The following is a 25,883-nucleotide window of genomic DNA, read 5'->3' as shown; positions in this document are numbered from 1 at the left end:
CGAGGGGAGGAGAAAGGGGATGAGAATGTGCATTTTCTGCCAAAGAAACGAGAGCCAGAAAGAGCGTGTGGAGAGAGGGCAGGGTTGGATGGAGAGCTGCACTTCCCACACTGGACACGGAGTCTTGGCAGGGATCACCAATTGCTCAATCCCCTCCATGCTCAGCTTTCCTCACTCCCATCTCTGGGTGTTCAGGACACCCCCAGAACATCAGCTGACAGGTGAGAGCTGAACTGGGAACGTGCTGCCTGGGCTGGCTGGTGAGGGCCAGTGGACAGATCCCACCTCAGCTGTTCTGGCACTGTCCTGGTGCTCCACCGTGGCATCTTCTCTGTGACAGGGTCTGGCAGAGGCTGGGCACACAGCTGCTCTCCACCTGCAGCATCCCTGCAGAACTCTGCTGCTGAGGAGCTCACAGACCTCATGGGGTGGATCTACAGCTAAGGTTGTGCCCGCAAGGACCTTGGAGAGCTTCCCAAACCTCCACCAGCGCCCAAATTGGCACTTCCTTACCAATTAACACACCCACAAGCCCTTCGGCAGCCACAGCCAGGCTCCTGGCCCACAATCATGGAATGGTTTGGGTTGGAATGACAAAGAAAGCAGCAGGGCCAAGATTTGCCCATAAAAAATGTTTATTCCTTAAAAATACAGCATTCATCTGCAGGGACACAACTATTCAGAACATTTTTAAAGGGTTTTTATCTGCTCCCAGTGTGGCAAGCTTTCAGTGCTGGGAGCAGGGAGAGCAACAGCCCAGATGGGAACAGCCGGGTCCCAAGGAAGGTCTCTGTCACTCATCCCTGGGTTTACACCTCAGCAGCCCATCTGCAGGACACATTTCTGCTGGGAGAAACCTCAGCCCCTCTGGAGAGTGGAAGGAGCAGGAGCCCGGGGTGCTCTAGCCCTGACTCACTTTCACAGCACCAGCCATTGCTGCACAGGTCCTGTCCTCTCCCTCCTGCTGCCCCATGGAACAAGCTGCCTGGGCTCCCCAAGAGCCTCAGCCCCCAGGAGGGGCTCTGGCTGCCCACGGTGCCCCAGCCCAGCTCCCAGCCCACAGCCAACAGAGGCTGGGACCAGCAAGTCCCTGTGCTGGGGGAGCTGCCAGGCTGGGGAGCCCAGCCCCTGCCCAGTGACCCCACATCTTCCCTGACTCCAGGGTGCTCCAGCAACAGCGGCTCTCACGGCTCTGGGACTGTCCTGATCCCTCAGGTTTCTTCCCTGATTTTCCCAAGGAGAGCTCTCACTGAGTACCCACCACCCTCAGCCCTCTCTCCACCTGGCTGACACCAAGGGACAGGTGGCAGAGGTGCCACATTCCCACCTGGCACAGCAGGGGCACCTCTGTGACCACCCTGGCTGCCCCAGTGGGAGCAACAGTGAGGAGGATGGTTCATCTTGGCTGGAGGATGAAGGTGCAGGAAGCAATCCAAGGGATCTGGAGCGACCTCAGGGCCTTGGGAGGAGTGGGAAAGGGAGCAGGAGCAGGAGCACAGGGAGTGCTTTTCTCTGTCCTTCCCACTGCAGGGAATGGTGAGGAGAAACAGAGACAGCAGGTCAATACCTGGTGTCACCAGTGGAATTTTGGGGTTTTGGATGAGGAATTGGTTCACACAACAGCAGGTGTCTGTGCCAAGTGCATAGAACACAGCAGAAATGTGCCTGTACTCACCTGGGCACTACCTTGGCCATGGCAGAGGGTGGAGAAGCACCCGGCAGGATGACACCAGGGTTGGGATGTGCCTGAGAACAGGAACACAGGAACTGGGGCAAAGATGAGGTGGGATCAATATCCCAGTGAAGGGCACCAACTGGGGCATGGGGAACAAACAGGAAGGGCTGGAACTGTGCCTGCTGCCGTGCTGGAAACACGTTGGGACGTCTGCACGGGTGACTGTGAGCTCTGCAGGTGACACCAGCGTGGGGCTGCTGGGGACAGGAGCCAGAGGGCTCTGGGCAGGCTGGGGTGGGCTGGGCTGTGCTGCTCTGCACCTCTGCACAGCTGGGCAAGAGCCTGGCATGCACTGGGAACGTGAGGAACAGCGCTGGGAAGGTTCAGGAGCAGAGGAGTCTGTGCTGCTTGAGCTTCGTCTCCAAACCAAAACAGGCAGAGGACTTGGGGGGGAAGAATCACCAAAAGCCAGGCTGATGTAGCTCTGCTGCACCCACATCCCCAGAAAATCAAACACCCTTCCCATGTAAAAGATTCTGTACAGACTGACCCAGAGCACTGGTGGCACTGCCAGAACCCCCCTCTGCCCCCAACTCAGCTTAACTTCTAACAGAGAAAACAGCACAAAAAAGATTGAATTCCTTGGCTCAGAGGCCCCTGAGCCATCTAAATCTTCTGTTTAAATATACCTTGGTTTTTACTCATAGAAATATCTAAAAAATGCCTCTTTTTTTCCCCTTTTGGTAATCTAGAAACCAGAAGATGCCCCTTTGTTTTTGCTTCAGGACAGTCTGTGGCTCTTCCTAGCAGAAGGAAGGTTGAGGAGGAGGAATTTGGGCACACAAGCACATACAACATTGGCAGAACACAGAGTCAACACGCTGTGCTTCAAAGGGTCAGGCAGGAGCTTTTTTCCCCAAATACATTGAACAGCACTTGCCCACTAACAAATAACTGATCAAAGGAGCTGCAGAAGTTGGAGGCTCTTCCAGTGCTGCTCTGGACTTGGTTTCACTTTTACACTTTGTACCCCGAGGCCGTGGTGTGAGGAACAGAGGGAGGAGCATCCATATCCCACTGTTTCCAGTGTTAAGTCAAAGCTCAAGTCATTTTCAACCCATCAAAGCCACAGAACTTCCACCTCTTCTCCAGGCTGGCCCCAACCCCACTGAGCTCCTGCCGGAACGTGTTCTGCAGCCGTGTCATGAGAACTTCCACCTCGGCCGTGCAGATCTGTGGGGAGACAAGGAAACAGGGCTGGAAGTGAAGATGGAAGCCCTGATGGCTGGTGCTAATTCAAACTCACACAGTTACACTGCTGGAGTTCATCCAGGCTTTCCCTGAACTTCTGGGACACCGGGAGCTGTGTCAGACACAGCCAAGAGCTACGAGTGTGGAGGAGGAACCTGAGGTGAGCCCAAGGTCCTGCCAAGCCACACTCAGGGCTACAGGCAACTTCTGAAGGGCTCTTCCACGGCTCCAAACCACCCTGGATCTTAATTTTTGTGCTCTCTGTTGACCACCTTGGTGAGAATGATAGACAAGGAACAGAGGAAAGATATTCCCCTTCCTTTCCTGTTGGCAGCTTCAAGAAACAAGATTGTACCTCCAAGTACTCCCTCACCTCAGGCCCAAAGATCTGCTCAGGGTTAAAAATAACATCCCAAACCAACCTGAGCTCCTGCAAGAGTCAAGCTCAGAAGGAACACAAAGGACAGCAGCAGTAGCCCTAAGTGTGAGTGAACAGGAGGAAACTGATGCCATAGCACAGGTTTAAGGGTGGGCTCTGCACAGAGACTCTCCCAAGCAGAAGCTTCCAGGAGCCCTTCTCTGCACCATAGATAGCAAACAGGAAGTTCCAGAAGGCAGCTGAGTGCTATGATTGCAGTTTTATAGGAGCTCCAAACCAAAATAAAGGCAGCTGGTGGCCCCACAGACAGATTCCAAGCTAGAATGAGGAGATAAAATTATTAAATCTGTCTTTATAAGGCTGGAGTGAGCCAGGCCAGGGAGCCATATTCTTAGGAAAGGGTAAATTAAACATTCAGTTATAAACACAAGCAGCTGGCTAAGTTCCAATCCCAAGACAGGATTCCCATGCCTGTGGGGCTTCCTGTCCCTGGGGCTCTTTAAGGAAGACAGCTGGAGACCAGGACAGAGGAGAATGAGACCTAATTCCTTCCTGTGTCCAGGAGCTTTGCAAAGTCACTCCCATTTACCCAGAAAAGGAGAACAAAGCCAGAGGGACAGGGGTGTGCTGCAGGACAGGGGAGTACTTGGGGATGTGCTCAGTGGTGGCCCCAAAGCTGGGCTGCTTTGGGCAACCTGGGACAGTGTTTTGGGCAACCTGGCCCATGGCAGGGTGTGGAACTGGACAGGCTTTGAGGTCCCTCCCAACACAAACCATCCTGTCACCCAAACATTCACCCCATCCCTCATCCTCTTCCAGCAGATTCCTCAACCTGTCCCTGTGCCTACCTGGGCCCTGCACCCCCTGGCCCACACCCACCTTGCTGTCCAGGCGCTGCAGGTAGGAGCAGATGTACTCGATGCTGGCTCCAAACGGATGCACGTGGAGAAATGTTGAAATTATCCCTGGGGAGAGAACACCATGAAGGTCATTGTCACAAGACAAAAGCCAGGAAGCAGCCAGGCATCACAAGGTCACAACCTAACCCCAGCAAAGCTCGAGGTTTTCCGCAGTTCCAGGACTCCCACCTGCCTTGGGATAACCAAAAGGTGGGCAGGAGGAGTGCCAGGTCACCTTCAAACACATCCTCCCCCAGTTCTGGTCTCTGGCATCAACATCAAGCCAGCAGAACTCACCAACTAAGAGAACTTCTCGTTCAGATTTCACAGGGCTGTTGCTCAAGGTCTTCTCCACTGGACATTCCTTCTCCTGGCTGCAGGCACAAACTCTGGACATGCTGCTCTCCTGCAAAACAAATCCACAGGGCACATTCCAGACAACCAGGCACTGGCCTGGGCAGGCTGCACAGAGTGTGCAGGGGGTTTTCCTGATTTCACGAGTCACTGCATCCATCACTGCTCTATCTGCTGCTGATGTTCCAAATGCTCCCAGCAAAGCCCAGCTGTGTCCATGGTGCTGGGTGTGATCCACCAAGGGAGATGAAAAGGTCCCAAAGTTCAGCAGATACTACCATGCACCCTGCACCAGACCTGCTCTCTCTGACATGACATCTGCTCCAGAAGGGCCTTGCTTTCAACAACAAAATACAAACCAGACCGTGGCTTGCCACGACTGATTAAGCTGCAGAGGTTTATTTTTCAAACGCCCAAACTGACATAAATGGGATTCATCAAGTGCCATGGGGCTGCACAGGGCTTAGGATCAGACTGTCCCTGACTTCAGTTTGTGGTACTGAATTAAAACAGAATTTGGCATAATTTAGTATCCCTGACCTAAACACAACAATGCAAAGACGGTGGCTCCACTAAAAGCAAAACTTGCTTTTATTTCCTAGTTTTATGTGGAATTCCAGTGGCCTGAGAGCTGTGGACAGCTATAATTGGGAACAGCTTCCAACAACCAGTGAGATGGGCTGGAGAGAGGCCAGTGACAAAGATAGAACTGAATGGTCCCCTGGGTTTGCTCAAATTCTTACACCAGTGCAATTCTCAGCTCACAGGGCTGAGGCTGTGCCTGAACAGCCTGAGCTTCCTGCTTCCAGAGGAGAAAGAGGAGCTCTGCCCTGTGGAAGCTGATCCAGGCACTGCAGCCCAGCAGCTACACTGCAAACCCACAGCCAGCCTTCTGGAGATCACAGCCATGGGATTGGCTGGCAGGAACCTTAAAGGCCACCCTGTCCCACCCCCTGCCACAGCAAGGGACACTTTCCACTACCCCAGAGCAGCAGCTCTTGGACTTACGTTCCCTTGGCAGTCAGCAGCATCTCCCTCCTTGTCCTCTTCATCTGCCATGCTCTGCTATATATGGGCAAAAAAAGGAAAGATTACCGATGATAATCTGTTATTTTTGGTTTGAAGCTTCTGCTCTGATGATTACTGGAATATACAAAACCATTTTCAGTTAGTAGAAAGGCATTTATTATCTTCCCTAGCTCCTGGCACAAAGAAGTGGGATTAAAGATGCAAAAGGAGATAAACCCAGTATCTGGCTCTGTGGGCCAGGGGGAAGTGCTGCCTCATGTTTCTTGTGTGATTGTGTCTGTGCTACAGAGGAAAGGACCAGGCAAGTTTAGAGTCACACCCTGATCCACAATCAAATCAGAGTGGATCAAACCTGAAAAGCAGCATTATGGATTTCTGTTTAGAATAAAACCAGCAAGAATAAAAATATTAAAACACTCACAAAAACTTCCAGTTCCAAAGTGTTTTATGGAGGTCAGATCAAAATGTGCTCCTAAACCACAGTTGTAAATATCAGTGTCTGATAACTGAGACCTTTTTTCTCATCTTTTAAAAGCTCAGGCTGCAGAAAACCCTGTTCCAGCTGTTCAGTGACAGTTCTATTTTATTTATACAGTTGTTGAAATTGCCCCACAGGTTCATGAAGCAGCTGCAGGTCCATTCCTGACAGACATCCTGCAATTTGACAGGTAATTTTTCCTGACTTTCCAAGAACAACTGCTCCAAACCAGGGCTGGGCATTCTCACCAAGAGGGCAGAAGGACAGACATCCTTCACCACAAAACTCAAGGACTGCACAAGGAAGACCTGAAAGGCACATACCTGCTCCTTCAGGTTTTCTAGTAATGTTTCTATTTTCAGTTTGTCTTCTTTCACTTTTTCCAATTCAGCTTCTCTCTTTTTGTACTCCTCTTGGACTTTCAAAAGATGCTGGAAGAGAGAAGATAAAACTCTTAACCTGCCTTCCATCAACTATTGTTCAAAGACCATAAAATTTAGAAGGGCTTTTCCATGAAGAGGAGACAGATCATATCCAGAACCATTACAAGATGAAGTCTACACAGGAAGCATCCACAGGGTACCTTAGAAATGCCTTTGCCTATTAGCATAGAAAACTGTGCAAACACGGGGCAGTAATTCCACCCCCAGTGGATGGGATTTCTCACTTCCTTACTCAGCTGGTTACGGACAGACTTGGTACTTTGGAAGTCATAGAAAAGAGCACACAAAGAATCCATTAGCTATGGATTGCTTCCATGGGACTTAGCAGCTCATACACAATCCCTGCTATCAATATTTGCTTTGGGTTTTTTTTTTTAAGCAACACTGGACATAACCAAGTTGCTCCCCACTGCCAGTTTGGATCCTGCTAAAATCCAGAACAATTTCCACGTGTTTCTGCTGCCCATCCCAGCCTCTTTCCCCTTCAGCACGGCCCCAGCTATGGAACAATTCCATGCCCACCTTCTGCATGCCCTGCAGAGCCTGCTGGAGCAGCTTCATCTGCTGCTCTTTGGTGGTGTCCTCGTCCCTGGAGGCCTTGCCCTGCTCCTGCTTGAGCAGCTCCACCTCGTTGCGATAGGCGTCCAGCTGCCAGCGCAGGCTGTCGTTCTCCTCCTTCAGCGCCTCCACCTGTGACACCAGCGCTGGGGACAGCACAGCCATCAAACATCCGAGGGCAGGGCACCCCTGGGTGCTCTCCCCACCCTGCACAGGGGCTCGGCAGCTCCCGGTTACAAAGGGAGCCCAAAGGAAGGGCTCCTGCAGTCTGGGATATCACAGGGCTGCAGCCCCTCTGCTCTGCAGCCAGGCTGGGAGAGCTGGGGGCGTCCAGCCGGGAGAATAAATGAATCTAGGGAGACCTCAGAGCCTAAAGGGGCTCAAGAGAGCTGGAGAGGGACTTTGGACAAAGGATGGAGTGACAGGACAAAGGGAATGGCTTCCCACTGCCAGAAAGAAACCGCTGAAGAGAAGCATGTTATGAGTTGTAAAATGGGATTTTACCTGACTCTTCTGTTTCTTTCATCTCTGATGGATCTTCTATTTCTTCATCAGACATTTCCATCTCCTCCTCTCTCCGAATGCCCATCAGCTCATCGTTGTGGATGTTACGGATCTCCTGGGGTTCAGAAAGCAGAGCAGGTTTCAATACACATTTCGAGGAACAGGTTGGCTGGATGAAAAGTTCCTGAAATCTAGGTCTGCAAAACTCCAGGACACAGTTTAAAAACTGGCACAGATGATTAGATCGAGGGCAATATCCAGCACAATTCACTCTGTCAGTGCTACTGGGATTATACTTCCATCTCCCTTCTGCTCTTGTGATGAGGCAGCTCAGCCTCGCTGTGCAAACCATGAGGAACTGGAGTCACCCTAATTCTCTGGAGCCAGAAGTCCCAACCTGAGCTGGGACAGAGCAAACCAAGCTTCAGCTGCACCCCTGCACATACAGGGACCTCCTCAAGGTGACCCCAAAAGGCTGAGACACCCTTTAACCAGCATCTGATATCTACACTGAGGTAAGAGACATTTTAAATTACACCTAAAAATGCACCACATACTAGCAGCATTTTTATAAATACGTAAGTATCTGCCAAAATCTGTACCAAGAAGCTGCATCTTGTGGCTTCCATCTTCCTTTAAGAATAGTCCCTAAGCTGTGGGAGAGCAGCAGACTGAGTCTGGCAGCTGAAGTGCTCCTGAAAGAGGCCTCACCAGTGGTCTCACAGCCTCTTCCCACTGGGAGAACTTACCTTGGAACAAAAGACAGCTCCAACTGGAAAGAGAGCTCCCACCCCAGCTACAGCCAGCGACCAGAAGGCAGGGAAGAACAGGAGCACTGGGCTCAGAGTGAATCTCAATCAGATTGCACTTGGCTTCTTCTCTTTTAGCTGCTACAAGGGTTTGACTCAGTGGGATCTAGCAAGTCCCATAGGTACAGTCTCATGGGGAGATCACATCTGGAAACTTCCCAGGATAACGTGGGCATTTCAAGTGTTCCACCACGGTGGAGGATCAATCACCTGCTTGTCACCAGCAGGGCCCTGGCTGGGCATGATCCAGACTCTTCCAAGGCTGCAGTTCTACAGGAAGGTAGCCTGGACACTCCAATCCACAGGGATCCCAGGCCTGGACACCCCAATCCACAGGGATCCCAGGCCTGGACACCCCAACCCACAGGGATCACAGGCCTGGACACCCCAACCCACAGGGATCCCAGGCCTGTGGTGATCAGGGGTCAGCAGCCTCTCTTTGCCAAGGTTCACTCTGGATGTTAAATAATCTTAGAGGTGAAAGACAACTCCTGGCTTTGCTGGGATAGACTTGCTCTCCAAGTTTGTAGTAAGGAAGTCAGTCACCCAGACAAATCCAGAGCCACAGAAGATTTACACTAGGGGTAAGGAACGACAGCCAAAGGGGCCAGGACAGAGTGGGATCAAACCTCATGAGACTCAACAAGGCCAAGTGCAAGGCCCTGCAAACCCAAGGTGGCAGCTGGCAGCACAGACCTCATCACAGCCCCCAGGACAAACATCTACCCACATATCACCTTCCAATGAACACCCTTTCTTTACCTAAGCTTCCTTATTTCTGACATTCTGCCTGACTCCCTCATCTGATTTTATCAAATCTTACTGGACCAAGAACTATTCTTCCTCCTGCAGGAAGAGCAGTGGGAGTGACAAGCCTTCTTCCATCAGCTCCTTCCTGATCACCATCATTAAAGCACACATTTCGTCATGTCACTTCATGGGATAAATACTCAAACACGAGAACATCCTCCCTCAAGTTTTCCAGGCTGTTCACCTGCAATTATTACCACTTCAAGGTGGAAACATCACATAAAAATGTGATAAAATATTCTGATGACACCTAGAGTTTGTAGTTGGGGTTTTTTTAACACCTCTCTAGAAATCCATCTTGCTTTAATATTAAAACCAGCAGAAAAATCAACATTTGTTATCATTGTTATGACTATTATCGTGTGCACAGCTTCCATCAGCAGACAGCTCTCGATGTATTGCTACTGGTGACACAAATACCAAGAGAAAATTTATTACCTGTACCACAAGAGCCTCCTGAGTGATTCCCACCTCACACTGTGAAGGAAGCTGTTGTTATCCACGCGAGTATCGTGCAAACTGAACATCAACATCCTGACAAGCAAGAGACCGTGCTGGAGGATCTAACACAAGAAAAGATTACCAACCTCTGCTTGTTTGCACCACACGCTGATGTTCTTACGCTGAGCTTTCGTGAAATGGTCCCAAGCCTTTTGTTTGGAGGCAGAATGGTACACGGCCACTATCTGCTCGACTGGAGTGGCAAATCAGCAGCAAATCGGGCCCGAATAGCATCCAGAGAGGGCGAACAAGAGGAGTAAAGGAGTAAAAAAGTGCAATCAGGCAGGTGGTTTGGCTCCCCTTTTCTCACATCACTGCACTGCGCTGACGCTACGCTCAGGGAAGGGGCTCAGTGTCTGGAAAGAGCTTTGTGGGCTTCACCAGGCCAGTGCCAAATGCTCACAGAGCAACTGGGGTGTATGGGCTCTGCTCTCAGCTGGGAAAAAGGCAGGACACGTGGAAAAAAAGGCAGCAGAGGTGCTGAAAAATATCCAAATACGCTGTGTAAGACTTGCTGGGAGTGTAAGTTCAGAGGGGCAGGACTCACCTCTGAAATGGGATGATGAGCTACAACCATGAGCTGGCCTTTGGACAGTGCCACAGCCTGTGTGAGCCACAGGAACAGCACCAGGATCAAAGCAAAGGCACCAGCCATCAGCTTTTCCTGATCCTGCGATTTATTTCTTCTGCTTCTCTAGAAAATTCAGAGGATTTGGAATACACAACGTGCTTTTCTTTGGCTGAGAGCTCACCCACAGCACAAAGCACATCCACTTGATTTTTTTCTATGCTTGTTATGCAGTACCCATAATTCTCACAAAATAAACACATCTCCCTGCTCCTTAGAGTAACCAGAGTGGCCGAGATATCAGTCTTGGTTTTAGAGTGGAGTTACACACTAGTCTCTATTACTACTTACTCTGCAGTGCTCACTCTATGTCCCTCTGGATTGTGTGCCCATAGCTTTTGCCATTAACAGATTTTTTTTAAAAAAGAATAATTTTTAAAAAATCAAGTAACAGGCAAAATTATTAGATATAAAACCAAAAGTTAAGAATGTTCAAAAGCTAGGCAAGGGGCTCAAGGAGAATTAGTACAATTGTGGAGAAGGTACTCATAAAGAAGTAAAAATATTCAGATTTACTAAAGCAAGGATGTGTAAAATGCAATGAATGGTCTGAGGAACTGCTACAAATCACATCCTGGAATTAATACGGTCCATGCCTCTTCCTTGATTTCCTGGTTTTACAAAGTACTGGGATTTGAAATACCCAGGGGTCTACAACAGGGTGCTGGAAGCCCTCTGCTGCTCCTACCTTTGGTGAGCAAATCCTGCACACTTCGCTGAGGCACCAAATTCCCAGGAACTTACCTTGTCTGTGCACAGGAGAGGTTGAAAAGATGATAGAACTAATAACAGACGATAATTAAGAGTAAACAAATTCAGAATTCATTCTCTCCTCCCCCCAGATGTGGACTCTTACTCCAGTAAAAAGTACCACAAGGGATTTTTGCCAGGTTAGTGCCACATGATTCCAAATCAGCCAGAGATGCACAGAAGCGACTGCCACTTCTTTTCTCAGAGCCTTTTTAGTGGGGCCTCTCCAGACTCTGGAAATTAGGAGTCTTCCCTACACCAGACAACCAACATCCAGCGTGGAGACACTACTCACACTGCACCAAGATCCCTGAGAGAGCCAGTTTGAACTTCTCTTTAGCTTCTTCCATCTCCTTCTCGTGAGCTGCCTTCTCGTTGACGAGCCTGCGGATGTGGCTGTTGGCTGACTGGATCATGGAGTAGAAGTTGTTGGCAGTTCTCCTGTTCACTTCCCCACGTTCTATCCAGGTTAGCAAGGTCTGGATGGCTTCCAGGAACTTGGTGTCATCTGCAGCAAGAAAGGACAACTTTACACCACAAATCTGGGGTGGCCTGGGCAGCTTTCAGGTCTTTTCCCTGAAGCAAAACTGCTCCTTGGAAGGTCTTCATCCTTTAGGTGACTCATCACAACTCTTGGAAGCAGGGAAGGATCTGAACACGTGGCTGTACAAAGGAAGGCAGGTCCAGCACCACCATGAACCTGAGGCCCTATATAGCTGAGGAAAACCACGTTCTCCCTCTTTGGCTCTGGATTCACCTTCAGCACACTGAATAAACACTTGCTGGGAATTGATCTGGGGCTGGGAGCCTTCTGCCCCTCTGCCGGTAACGTGTGTGGTCGTGCGAGCTCAAACTGCTGCCTGCACACTCCTCAAGCAGCTCCTCTTCGGAGAAGCCGACCGGGGTCTGGCAAAGCCGCAGCTGCGCTCCAGAAAAAGACGCTCTGTTCCACGCAGCCCCCCTCTCACCTTTGAGCTTCTCGGCCACCACGCTGCACTCGTGGTCGGAGTAGTGCACGACGGGCGGCGGCGAGGGCGGGCGGAAGCGCTCCTCGGCCAGGCGGCGCCGGTGCCGCTCCTCGCGCGCCAGCATGCGCTGCCGGCACTCCCACTCGTACAGGTCGTCCCGCGCCTGCGCAAAGTCCACGTGCAGCCGCCCCGTGTCCTTCTTGTCCGTGCTGGAGCCCAGCCGGATGCGGTAGCCTGCAGGGAGGGAGGGTGGGCAATAGGACAGGGGGCTGACCTGGGGTTCCCACGGCCAAAGGAGCCCAGAGGGTTCAGCCCTGCTGGCCAACGGGAAAAATCCTACCAAGGCAAGCCAACCAGCCAAATAAACCTCACCAAGCAAAGCCAACCAGGCAAATAAACCCCACCAAGGCAAGCCAACCAGCCAAATAAACCTCACCAAGCAAAGCCAACCAGCCAAATAAACCTCACCAAGCAAAGCCAACCAGCCAAATAAACCCCACCAAGCAAAGCCAACCAGGCAAATAAAGCCAATCAGCCAAATAAAACCCCACCAAGGCAAGCCAACCAGCCAAATAAAAACCGCACCAAGGCAAGCCAACCAGCCAAAGAAAGCCAACCAGCCAAATAAAAACCCCAAAAAACAAAGACAGCCAGCCAAATAAAAACCCCACCAAGGCAAGCCAGCTAGCCAAATAAAAACCCCACCAAGGCAAGCCAACCAGCCAAATAAAACCCCCACCGAGGCATGCCAACCAGCCAAATAAAACCCCACCAAGCAAAGCCAACCAGCCAAGTAAGTCCAGCCCACCAGCCAGGAAATCAGGAGCAACTGTCAATTTTTTTAGGTAATATCTGTAGGATTAGCTATTCTCTTTATAGAGATATATAGAATTCAATTTTATCTATAGAATTAGCATCTTCCTTATCCATTTAAGATGGGAATAGACCCTCAGCCCAACGTTTTGTATACATTTTCAGGTGACAAAGCATTGCTGACTTTCCTCTCAGGAGCTGTTTTCATATATTGAAGCAGAAATGCAAGGGCAGCAGAAGGCAAGCTGACAGCGTCAGAGAAATCTGCCCCAAATTCTGTTGTTCTGTCTATAAAGGCACCATCACAGCTCTGTCCCAGAATTTCAAGCTTCCCTTTGAGCCAAACACACCCACCAGACAGGTAAAGGGCCTTGTCCACCATGAACTCCTCAGCAAAGCGGATGTGGCAGAAGTTCTTCTTGCTCTTGCGGATAGCTATGACTTCCCCACACTGCTCAAACACCTCCATGATGATCTGTTCCGTCCCATTTTCTGGCAGGCCTCCAACAAACACTGTCTTGCACCCTGGGGGCCTCTCTCTCGTGGCTGGAGGGGGAAGATCTGAAGGGAGAAAGCAGAGGTCAGGTTTTGGGTTGCCACCACACATTCCTTCCCACATGCTCCTCCTCCTCCTGAGAGATGACCACATGTCCCTGGCTTCCTCCAAACATGCACCTGGCTATGCCACACTCAGATTTACAGAGTGGATCCACAGTACTGATGAAGTGCTGGATAAAAATAAGCACATTCACCAGCATGTTTCCAAAAAGAACATCGTGGGAGTCTGGAGCCCTCCAAACACTCTTGAGTGCAGGAGGTTCACTGAGCTGCTGGCAAAGAACACAAGCAACACCAAGAGTTCCCAGCTTTATCATGGAAGGTGCTACAAAATCACAGCTTAAAAAACTGCCCTAATGTAAATAACACATAAAAAACATACTTATACTCTGTGCTGCAACTGCACACACCTCCAGACTTGTGTGCTTGAGCTATACCTCACATGAGAATCAAACCATGAAGACTTCAAGCACCCAGCAACTGGAATGGCTTCTGCCCCAGTCCTTATCAATCCAACAGCTGAAAAGGCTATTTCTGGAAATGGCAAACACTCAGTGACAAGAACAGGCTTTTCCTGTTGCTCTGTCACCCTCCTGCCAGCAGTGAGCCCCAGGAAGGAGCCTTCTCTCACCCAGACCTGGGTCTGTATGAACATAAACACAAGAATACCCTATAGAGACAAAGCACAAGCAGCCAGTTACGTGGGTTAGGTGGGAAGAGAGTGCAGCTCTTGCAGTGGATGATCTCCTTGACAGCCGGCATGTCCGGGGGTATGGGAGGTGGGACAATGCCCAGACCTGGCATCATGGGGTTGATCGGAGGGATTCCAGTCATCATCCCAAGAGCAGGATCAAAATCTAAGTGGAGGGGAGAACAAGGTAGTCAAGTGAGGGGGTAGAGTCATACCGTGACTGTGAGCTCTAACAGCAAACAGGGAATGCTCCCACACGTGCCACTGAATAGCAGGAACACACCAACACCAAACTTTAGATCTGTGCCCTTAAAATAATGTTTTAAAACTATTTCATTGCCACAGTCAAGTAACTTTTCTCTGTTAAAAATAAATTACTTCCTTCTCTCCTCTGTAGACACTGGCTCCCATCTAGTGTCCAACCCTTCCCAGAGAGGTTTGTCCACAAAAAGACACCTGTGACTTATGGGAACAGTGGAAAACCTGACCCAGTTTGGCTGTATTAAGTAGTTCAGCAGCAGACAGTTGTGACAGAGGCTTAATGGCACCAGGAAGAATTTGTACGTTGAAAAGGTTGTCAGGCATTGGAGGAGTGGAGTCCCCATCCCTGGAGGCATCCAAGGAATGACTGGATGTGGCACTCGGTGCTCTGGGCTGGTCACAGGTTGGACTTGATCATCCTGGAGGTCTTTTCCAACTTAAATGCTTCTGGGATTCAGGGCATCATCTCACCAAGCAGACAAGTGCAGCAACTCCAGCAGCTAAAGAACCTGACATTTCCTCAGTATTTGGAAACACAGTCACAGCAAAAACACGGCTCTGAGGGCAATCTTCTGCCACCAACTGGCATTTTTTGAGGAAGGGACAAGAAACCTTCCTGTTCCAACTGTGAAACGTGGATGTAGGAATACATGGCAATTGTATCCTTATCCATGGGATAGGCTTGTATTGATTTTTCCTTCATGGAATGTCAGAATGACACAGAAACACCATCTCCACAGCAAAGCCAAATGTGAAACAAAGCCTTGGAGACAGAAGAGAACTTTTTTAACTACTGCTGATAGGGCTGGAGCTGTTCAAACTGGAGAAGGGAAGGTTGTGTTGCCTGCCAGCACAGACATTTACTCCCCAGGTGAGCAGGCAGCTCTTTTGGCAGGGAGAGCATCCATCTCAGTGCAGCAGAGCACTGCAGCAGTCAGCTCCATTCAGGACTTTGATGTCCAGCATCCTGCACTGCTGGGAAATCAGGCAAACTCAGCTCTGCTCCTGCAGCAGCTCTTTCATCCAGTACAAGATGACTCAGCCATGGACATGTATTTCACACTACAAGGTGGTCATTTCTGGAGGAGAATCCTCCATTAATTTCTGCCATATCTATTTTGCTACCCTGTCACTTTCCACTTCATCTTCCTCCCATCTTTCCTTACCAGCCACTCCAGTTCAGTTTGGAGTAACATGTTCCCGGATACCACTGGTTTCCTGACCTCTGTGTGGCACCCTCCTCCTCCTCCTATACTGCAGGATATCTAGGGATACCTCACAATAACTATTATTTGCATTAAAAACATATTCCCATTTCCTCTCAATCCGGGTCTCTAACATGAACACATTTCAAACACAGCTCAGCATGCACAGGGGGGTATTTATCCCCAGAGAGCTGTGAGCTGTGTCTGCACAGGCTCAGCTCACCAGGCAGCAGGGGCTGTCCTGTCATGCCCATGGGAGCCATGCCCAGGTTGTTCATGGCGGTGGCCCAGGCGCTCGGGTCGGACATCGGCAATCCCATCGGAATGGACTCCAGGCTCAGATTTCTGCCACCATCTGCTGAGAGGAACACAGGAGTGATTAAGGACTTAGAGCAGATCTCAGCTCTGCCCAGAGAGACTCTGCAGTGTCAGCACCCAAAACCAGAGCTAAACCCACTCTCAGGGAAGAGCCAGAGGAAAAACAACCAGTGCTGTGCCTCTGGAGCAGTGGGACCTGGAAAACACCTTAAAGCACCTCAGTTATGCTTCATCCACTGCAATTAACAGCTCTAAGGGGCCTTGAAGGAACACTGATTAAAGGTAAGGGGGCACTGATTCCTCACAAGAGGTTTAGGAACAAAGGACACATCCAGCAGTTATAAACTGACAGACTGTACTGAAAAGAAGGGAGCTGTTCCAGCAGGATCCTCTCACTGCCCCTGGAAGTGCTCTGTCAGCTCATCAAAACCATCATTAAACTATGTTGTCAAGTCCCTGATTCTCCTTAAAGGACTTTATTTCCAGGGAAATAGCTGGACCTTCTCTCTACCCAGCTGCATTTCACCCTCTCTTTCTACAGTTGTGGGCTTTGCACATCACCTTCCTTCTGCCTCAGGTGCAGCCTCATCCTTCCCCTCTGCACCTGGAACCTCCCTAGGGAAGTTCCCAACTCATTCCCACAGACTGCTCTGTCCATGCTGTAACATCCACCCCCATGGCACAAGCAGGTGCCTCATTTCCCCAGTGACACTGGTTGGGATTGCAGCTTTCAGCCACAATGTAATCTGCAAAGACATTATTCTGTGTTCCCTTTTCTCCCAATCCTCTGTGAGAAATCCTGAAGCTGGCATCTAGGAAGTTTTCCTTACAACACTCCTTGACCTGATATTACAATATCATAGTGTTCATTTAACACTTTGTTTTTATGACATTATCTTAAATGTGAATGTCTCCAGTCATTTAGCCTGAGCTGCCTTATCCTGCTTTTAATTATGGTCATGATTTTAATCTTGAGATTCTGTTCAATTAGGAAAATAAATGGACTGGGACAAGTACAGAGAATCACAGAAGGGCTTGGGTTGGAAGGGACATGAAAAACCTTCCTGTTTCATCCCCTGACATGGGCAAGGACACCTTCCAGTACCTCAGGGTGCTCCAAGCCCTGTACAACCTGCGCTTGGACACTTCCAGGGATGGAGCAGCCTCTCCACCATCCCAGGGAACAATTCCCTCCCAAACTCCCATCTACTCTGCCCTCTGGCAGTGGGAAGCCACTCCCCACTGCTCTCACTGTGCACTCCTTGGGGAGATCCCACAGTCCAAGCCTGGCTCCGAGCACAGCTCCCCCTGCCCAGCCACATCCCTGGATCCAGGCCTCTCTACCCAGATCCCCTGTATCCTGCCAGCACTGGAGCTGGCATCAGCTCACCTGAGGGAATGCTGCTCCTCTTCCTCTGCCCCGGGTCACTGCCATCCTCAGCTGGGCTGTTGGACACCCGTGGGCCAGTGGTGCTGCCCAGCCCCAGGGACTCGGTGCTGGCGGGGTCAAAGGACAGGTGGTTTAAACCTGAAAGACAAAAGCACACACAGAGATTTGACTTAAACTGGTTTGTGATGCTTCTGGATCACTGTACTGAGAGAAATGCCCCGTTCCTGGCACGAAGAGCACTCCAGGCTCTAAAAGAATCCTGACTCCTGTCCCCAGCTCTGCCTCATCTGAATGTTACACAATAAAATATTATTCCCCAGCACCAGTTCCACCACCCACACAAATCAAACTGCCTGACAGTGTAAGCCAGGGGAGCATCTTCCCTGGGCTGAGCAGCATTTCAGCCCTGGAAACTCAAAAGACAGGACTTTTCCCTATTTCTTCAGTCCAGGAATACATTGGTAAGAGTTACTTAAGTTTCACCAGTCAAGAATTTACCTGGAGTGATTTACTACAAAAAAACAAGGCACAACTGAGAAAATCTTCAAAACAAGAAGATGCTGTTGCAATTATTGTTCAAGGGGTCTGGCACACAGCTCCTGGTCATGGCTGTGGAAGGGGCTCTGGGATGCTCATCTCAGAAAGGAGAGCTCCAGACCCATCCCTGGCTGCACCCTCCTGTCAGGGAGCTGTGAACAAGAGGGTCTCCATGAGCCTGCTTTTCTCCAGGCTGGAGAGATGGGCCCAGTGCCCTGACCACTGAGTTCCTCACTTCTGTCACAGTCAGCACTTGCAGGGATGCAAGACCAGAGGAACACTGAAATATCAAGTTTGATTGTTCTTTGTCTCAGCAAATGCACCCTGAACAGCCAATACAGGAAAAAAAGAAGGGAAAAAAATCTTTTTTGTGGACCCATATGAAGTAATAAAAATAACCACATTTCTAAGGTGCTCTGTGTTCCCAGGGGAATCAGCAGAACTACAAGAGCAGCAACAATGACAATTATTCCACCCCTGGGCACTGATGGGCCAAGGCATTTATACCAAACCTTCCTCCAGGGCACTCTCAGCACTGTGATTTCTGTTCCAGAGGATTCCAATTCCAAGAACTTAATAAACATGGCTGCTGGGCCTGGCTGTAAATAGCCAAGTGGGTACAGGGAGCCTGGAGGGCTCCTCTCTGAGCCACTGAAAGGTGAGAACGCAAGAAGCAGCCAAAAAACCAAGAACTATTGAGCTGGCAACAACAATTGTCACGCCTGGCCATGCAGGATGCCTACAATGCTGTGGCTTAAATATTACAAAGTCAAAATATCATGGAGGTCATGAGGGCTTAGGAAAACACATCTGAATGCAGTAGGTTAAAAATAGAGAGGTTCTGCACAGGGAAGAAAGCAGGAGAAAGGAAAAGGAGCAGTTCAAAGCTTACATTGGTATTATCCATGTGATAGAAAAGGCAAAATTGAACTTGAACAAGAGTTTTCCCACATTCGGGAATAGGGAAGGACGGAGAGAAGCAGTGGTACAGCTGGTGTCACCAGGATGGCCAGACCCCTGCTCTGGCTGAAGACAACACTGTGGAGACACCTGGCACTGACCAGCACCTGAATGCCAGGGGACACTGCTCCAGCCACGGCTCACTCCAAAGATTTCCAGCCCCACTTTGAGCTGGGATGCTCCAACGTCCCAGCACGTCCCCAGGGCCAGCTGACAGCCAGAAACAAAGCTGCCATCAGATGGAAGCCTCTGGGTGGAGGCACCCATGTGACCTGGAGCAGGAGCCTTGTCCTCAGGGCTCCCCAAAACAGGACCAGCTACTATCCACCAGAACCTAACAACAAACGTGGTGCAGCAAAATCTCCTGGGAAAGCTTTGCTCTTACTGCACCAGGATGGAGAAAGAGTAAATGCCCCAGCAAAGCAAAGGACAGTATGGAGAGCAGGTGATGGAAGTCGTAAAAAAGGGACCTTGCCTGCTGCTCTCCTGCAGCACAGAGTTTGCCCCAAAAATTTAAACAAGCCAGAGAGAAGATTCCCAGCACACTCTGGAGTAAGAAACCCCTCATTGTGTCAGATTTGCCACCCTACACAGGATAAATGCCATGGAGAATAGCCAACTTTCAGAGCCGCCTGCCTCTCTCCTGTCATCTCAGCAGCAGCCAGAGCTCCAGCCACACCCCACTGGGTACAGAGAACGGGCTCAGAAGAAAGCTGAAGCTGCAGAAAATCCTCTCCCCTGGGCTCTGAGCAGGATAAAAGCTGACAGGCTCAGCCAGTACAGCCAGGAGGCACAAACAAGAGCAGCTCTCTGTCCTTTGTGCCAAGCAGAACGAGGTGTCCTTGGCCATTCCGAGCTGCTCTGCTCAGTAGGGAAGGCACCAGCACGGGAGCAAACCACAGGGGCTTGCTTAGTATTCCTGCAGTGAGCCAGCCTGGAAAGGCCAAAATCAGAATTCTGCATTTGCTGGGAAATGCTAAACGGAAGGTAAGGAGGGTGGAGAAAATCTGGGTTTCCAGAAAGTGTCAGAACTGGTGGCAGCACTTTCAAGAGCCATACATGGCACAGGTATGTGTGCCCTTCATCTCCCTTTTCCTATCTCCAGGGATTTTCAGGAGTCCATCTTTAAGAGTGAGACACGAGGCACTGCCATAATGCAGTGATTAAACATTTAAAAATAAAAACTTGGGCTAGAAGATTCCTCAGCAGAAAAACAGATGAGGGAAAGAAGGGGGGATGCTGACAAACGAGCAGAAGGTGACTCTGAGCAAGGCCTCTCCCACAGCACAGCAGGTCCCTGTGGGTGGTTTTCCCCTCTGCAAACAGGTGCTGAGCTGTGTCTAAGGAAGAGTCCACAGCTTCCCATTGGCCTAAGCAGCAGTGACAATGCACAGCCCTCGTCCCACCGCGTTGGGATCAATCCAGGTTCGTGCTGGGGCTAAATACGGCTGCAGCTTCCACAGCACAGCTTCAGAGAGGGGCTAGGGAGAGAGAAAAGATCTCAATGTTCCAGGCATAAATCAAGAGAAGTATCCATCCTCACTGGCTCCCATGCCAGACCCGGGACAGGACTTGGTTTTCCAATTCTGCTAACAGAGCTGGGCCAGTCACCTTAATGACCAGGGGGAAATAAACCCCAAAGAGTCCATGGGGTGACCTGAAAAACCTGCTTTAAGATCATTCCCATTACCAAGAGCTGGAAGCACTGGAAATCACAACCAAAACAGGGGATTGTGAAACTCCTGGCACCACTTACAAACAAGCACCCACAGGGCTGCCACCTCGGGATTTGGGTAAAACGTTCCCTGCTGGGTTCAGGAACATTCACTTAAGTGGTGGCATGAGCTCTGCCACAAACCTGACACTGCTCTGGAATCACAAGCCTCAACCACAGCCCCACTCTGCCCAGGCACTGGAACAGTTTTCCTGCCATCCAACCAGTTAATAAACAGCAGGAACATCAAAACTCAAATTCCAACTATTACCAGGTACTCTGACACTGTCACACACCTTTCAGTGATACACTCACAAAGCCTATGCAGGTTGGTGCCTGTATGGTCATATTTTGGGGTGTCCTGGAACCCTCTCAACTACTCTGAGTCGTACTTTGGGGTGCCTCAGGTCCCTCTGAACCCCTCAGGTGACATTTTGGGGTCCCCTGGGCTCCTCTGAACACATATTAGACTTCTGTTAGAGAGCACCAGGGGAACTCCAGAAATGGGCTGACACAGGCTTTACTATAAATATGGATTTACCTTTTGCCAACATTGGCAAATATAGGGAATAAGCGGTGCTCAGTCTGAGCAGGTTGCCCGTATTTTTGGGAATAAACTGGATTCCAGGATACACTGTGCCATTGACTACACAGTGCTGCTTTTAAGCCCTCAAGAAATGAACTGGAGAAGACACCAAAGTACATCTGCAGCATTCAATTAGAAGACAAGAGAAAAGAGACCAGCAGGGAAGGGAGAGGGATACTGAAGCTTTGAAGTTACATTTTGATCCAAATCATTTCCTTTTGAAAACTAATTCCCAGGTTCAAAAACTACTGCTGGGCTCCTGCATGTTCCTCTACTGCACTCCTGGCTTAATTATCACTGGGAGAGCTTCCCAAACATCAGTCTGAGCCGGGAGCTGGCCAGGCACACTGATGAGAGCACCACGATTTTGACAGACTTCTCTCAACTCCAGATAATCCTGCAGGGCAGCAGGAGCCATGCAGGGAATCCCAGAACCTCCCCCCTTGTTACCTGCAAACTGCACGAGGAACATGGCAAGATGCTCATCACAAGTCAGGAGCTCAAACAGTTCTCCCACTGCTCCCAGCTTGGCTTTGGGCTTGAAAATCCAAGTGCCAGACTGAGCTCCCTCGCTCAGCTCCCAGCACAACAGGAAAGCTGGAACCTAGTGACAGCAGAACTGCCCCAGGGCAGGCAGGACAGCCCAGGCTGAGAGCCCAGACTGGCCCAGGGCTGGCACTCAGCAGCTCCATGTGTCACCATCCATCTCCTGTGACTGACACCCAGAGGCTGAGTCCAGGATGCAGGGGACAGAGGCAGAGGAGCAGGTGGGGAGGCAATTAACAGCCAGGGCATCTGAATTTGCCAGGGATTTCATCCATCACTGCTCTAAGCACTGGCACGCAGCTCAATAAACCCTGTTTGCATGCCTGAGATTAGGGGCCTTTACACTGAAAGATTAATTCCTGGTAATCCTTGATGCTAAGAGGCACACTGCTCACTTTCCTTGATTCTGGAAGCTTGTATTCGAAAGAAAAGTATTAATTTCAGGCAGCTAATTATTCTAGCAGGGCTCTACAAAACCAAGAGACACAAAGAGCCCCCTCCTCCTTTGCACTTGAGAATGCAGCAGTCAGCAACCCCAGACAGGGACACCAACCTGCAGAGTTTTCACAAAAATACAGCCACAGCAGCAAAAACAGGGGGACAGGACCAAGTTCTGTATGAGCTGTGCTCTTCACTCCATGTTGTAACCCAAAACAAAGGAAAAAACTCCTTACCAGCACCTGTGCATACGTATGTGTGTCACCAGCAGCGACCCAACAGCCCCCAACAGGGGAACCTGCTATGCCCACCACAGCAAATCATTAAATACTCCCTGCAATGTTTTCAGGATGCTCACGAGGCTCTGCTAAACCACCCTCCCTCTGCACACACGTCTAGGAATTCCAACCCTGGGATTTCCAGAGGGTGAGCTGCTCGTGCTCCAGGGGCTGCAGGCAGCTTAGTCCCATCCCTTCCTGTCCTTCCAGACTCCCTCAGCACTTCTGGAGAGCAATATCTGGCAAATGCCACCTCAGAACAATGCTCAGCAGCTCCTGTTTTTGGAAATATCTTTTTGAAAAGCTAGGAGAAGAAAGCTGATGGGCAAAGGGATGCAGGACTAACTACACAGAACTATTGAGAAAGAAGAAAAAAAAAAAAAAGGATGAGGAAAAAAAGGGGACGATATAAAGAGAACTCCAGTAAAGCCAGCAGTCAGGACCATCATAAAATCCCACTGCAAAAGCTTGGACTGATGGGCAAGAGAGCCTCATGGAAAGCAGCACCAGCATAAGGAACTGATGGCTGAGAGTGGAGCAGCTGGACGGGATGGACATGCCGGAACTGGAATAATGTCAGCAGAAAAGTTGGGGATTAAGGGAGAAATCTCACACCATCTTTGGAAGGTACACAGAATACCTCAGTAGCAACACCTGATCTTTGCAATGACTTGGTGATTAAACCTCATCCCTGCTACGAGCTCCAAACACATGACCTTCAACACAGAAACCTGACCTCACCCCAGCTCCCACACAGCTTTCAACAACTCAGCTCAAGAGCCTTTTTAATTAGATCCTCAAAATTCCTCAAATAAGCCTTGAAGAAACAGAGAACCCAACCCCTTGGCTTCCAGCACAGGGAGTAGAGCTGGAGTAAGAAGGAGCGCAAGTTGGAGTGACAAACTCCTGGCCCAGGTCACCTCCATGCTTTCCCACCATCTCACAGCTCTGCTGCAACTTTCTGCAGGAAAACATGGAAAAATACAATGGCTACTTCATGCAGCTACAGCGGAGGTAGGGATGGTGTAGGCTAAGGAGGAGCTTACCCAAGGATTAATGTTTGTGTAACAGACACGTGGCACTTAAAGAACAAAAACATCTCCACGCAGCATGACCTGGACAGACATTGCTGGGAACAGCACACAGCACCAAAATACGAGGAAAATAAGAGAGTAAGAAGCACATAAACTAAAGAAGCTCGATATAAACGCTCAGGGAACCCAAAAGGCACATGCATGTGCATGTATGAGTTACAGTCCAGGGCTGTGGGAGAGCTGCAGCCCACAGCAGCTGTGGGCACCTGCACAAACGTCCCCAAAGCTCCCTGTGCTGCCCACGGACCATCTGCTGTGACACCACGAATGCAACCCACCCCAGACACATGTGTGAGCCTCGAGAGAGAGAGAGAGAGAGAGAGCACAGCGAGGTGCATCCCACCTCAGGGGGAAGCTGCTGCCACCTTCACCCCTTGTGTAAACCGCTCGCTCTTGGAGCATCGGAGTCATTTCTTTACATGCAGCCAAGTTCTCCTTGTGCCACTTTCACAGGATCATCAGGATTGAAAGAGACCTCCGAGATCATCGAGACCCACCAGCACCACCATAATAACCCCTAAAACACATCCCCAAGTGCCTCTTGAACACGTTCGGAGATGGTGCCTCCACCCTGAGGAATTTATTCCAGGGCCTGACTGCTCTGATAGGGAAACTGTTGTTACTGCTTTCTAACCTGAACCTACCTTAGCACAGCCTGAGGCCGTCTCCTCTCCCCTTGAGCAAACAGGACATGACACAAGCTCCTGTCCCTCCTGTCAGGGAGTTGTGCAGATCCAGAAGGTGCCCCCAAACCTCCTTTTCTCCAGAGTGAGCCCCTTTCCCAGCTACTCCTGGTGCTCCAGACCTTTTCCTGCACACTCTCCATCTTTTCCGATGTAATTTTCACATCCTTTTTGAAGGGATTTTAACTACCACTGAACCCAAACAGTGGCCCAGACACTTGCCATATGGAATCACCTTTCCCACACAGCCTCCCCGAAGCCCCGACGGCTCCTACAAGGTTGTTCAGGCCCTCCACAAAACTGCCCGGCCGGTTCGGCGGGGCCGGAGCCGCGGAGGAAGCCGCTCCCGCCCGGCGAGCCCCGCTGCGGCCCCGAGGGCAACGGAGAGCGGGGCAGGCCCTCGGCACGGCCGGGCCCCGCCACCGGAGCGCTCCGGGCCCGGCCGCGGCTGCCACCCGCTGCGGGCCGGCCCGAGCCGCCGCCCGGCCTCTCCCGCCGGGGCTCCGGGGCACGGCGAGGCCGGGCGACCTCGCTCCCCGCAGTCAGGACCCCCGGTCCGGCACTCAGTCCCCCGGTCCCCGGTCCCGCACTCAGCCCCCCGGGCCCCGCACTCACCGCCGGGCCCGCACTCAGCCCTCAGTCCCGCACTCAACCCCGGTCCCGCACACACCCTCAGTCCCGCACTCAGCCCCCCGGTCCCCGCACTCAGCCCTGGGCCCCGCACACACCCTCGGTCCCGCACTCAGCCCCCCGGTGCCGCACACACCCCGGTCCCGCACTCAGCCCCGCACTCGCCCCCCAGTCTCGCACTCGCCCCTCGGTCCCGCACTCAGCCCCCCGGTCCCCGCACTCAGCCCTGGGCCCCGCACACACCCTCAGCCCCGCACTCACCGCCGGGCCCGGTCCGGCCCAGCCGCTCCCTCACCCGCCGCCGCTTCCGGCGCACGCCCCGCCCCGCGCGACCCCGCCGCGCGCGCCCATTGGCTGCCTGAGGGGCAAGGGGCGGGGCGAGCGCTGCGAGCGCGTCGTGACGGGCACATGATGGCGGCCTGAGGGGCGGGAGCGCGCGGGGCGGGACCGGGAGCAGCCCACTGGAACCATCCCACCGGGACCGGGAACAGCCCACCGGGACCGGGAGCAGCCCACTGGAACCATCCCACCGGGACCGGGAACAGCCCACCGGGACCGGGAACAGCCCACTGGAACCATCCCACCGGGACCGGGAACAGCCCACCGGGACCATCCCACCGGGACCGGGAACAGCCCACCGGGACCGGGAACAGCCCACCGGGACCGGGAACAGCCCACCGAGACCATCCCACCGGGACCGGGAACAGCCCACCGGGACCGGGAACAGCCCACTGGGACCATCCCACCGGGACCGGGAACAGCCCACCGGGACCGGGAACAGCCCACCGAGACCATCCCACCGGGACCGGGAACAGCCCACCGGGACCGGGAACAGCCCACTGGAACCATCCCACCGGGAACAGCCCACCGGGACTGGCCACACCCCACCGGGAACATCCCGGCAGGAACGTCCCACCGGCAGCACCTCCCCGGGCCAGGGCCGGTCCCGCAGCCGCGGCCCTGCTGCTGTCGCCGCTCCTTTTCTCCCCGGCCTCGAGCGGAGCCGCCGCCGGCAGCGGAGCGGAGAGCAGCCGGGCACGAAGTGTTCATTCAGCGCGGAGCAGCGATGGGGCAGGCGCCCTCCGTCCCTCCCTGTCGCCGTGTGGGGCAGCACGGCTCCATGGCCGGTCCCGGTGCTCGGTGCC

At 51.7% G+C, this 25,883-nt stretch overlaps 1 protein-coding gene across 1 annotated transcript; it reads right to left on the bottom strand.

Annotated features, from left to right (window-relative positions):
- Window positions 1-2,562: 2,562 nt before the first annotated feature.
- ENOX2 (ecto-NOX disulfide-thiol exchanger 2) lies at window positions 2,563-25,088 on the bottom strand. The gene is made up of 15 exons (XM_066333849.1): window positions 25,000-25,088; window positions 17,273-17,410; window positions 15,788-15,919; window positions 14,109-14,264; window positions 13,204-13,410; window positions 12,037-12,270; window positions 11,364-11,576; window positions 9,777-9,883; window positions 7,571-7,685; window positions 7,031-7,212; window positions 6,389-6,496; window positions 5,567-5,623; window positions 4,502-4,610; window positions 4,185-4,270; window positions 2,563-2,908 (listed from the first exon to the last, which is right to left on the bottom strand). Exons 3-15 carry the CDS (start codon window positions 15,882-15,884, stop codon window positions 2,777-2,779), a joined length of 1,803 nt encoding a protein of 600 aa, XP_066189946.1. The 5' UTR covers window positions 15,885-15,919; window positions 17,273-17,410; window positions 25,000-25,088; the 3' UTR covers window positions 2,563-2,776.
- Between the last annotated feature and the right edge of the window lie 795 nt (window positions 25,089-25,883).

This window comes from Sylvia atricapilla, chromosome 21, assembly GCF_009819655.1.
Source record: "Sylvia atricapilla isolate bSylAtr1 chromosome 21, bSylAtr1.pri, whole genome shotgun sequence".
Taxonomy (NCBI): domain Eukaryota; kingdom Metazoa; phylum Chordata; class Aves; order Passeriformes; family Sylviidae; genus Sylvia; species Sylvia atricapilla.
The sequence above is the reverse complement of the archived record's forward strand: the minus strand, read 5'-3'. Positions and strand labels throughout refer to the sequence as shown.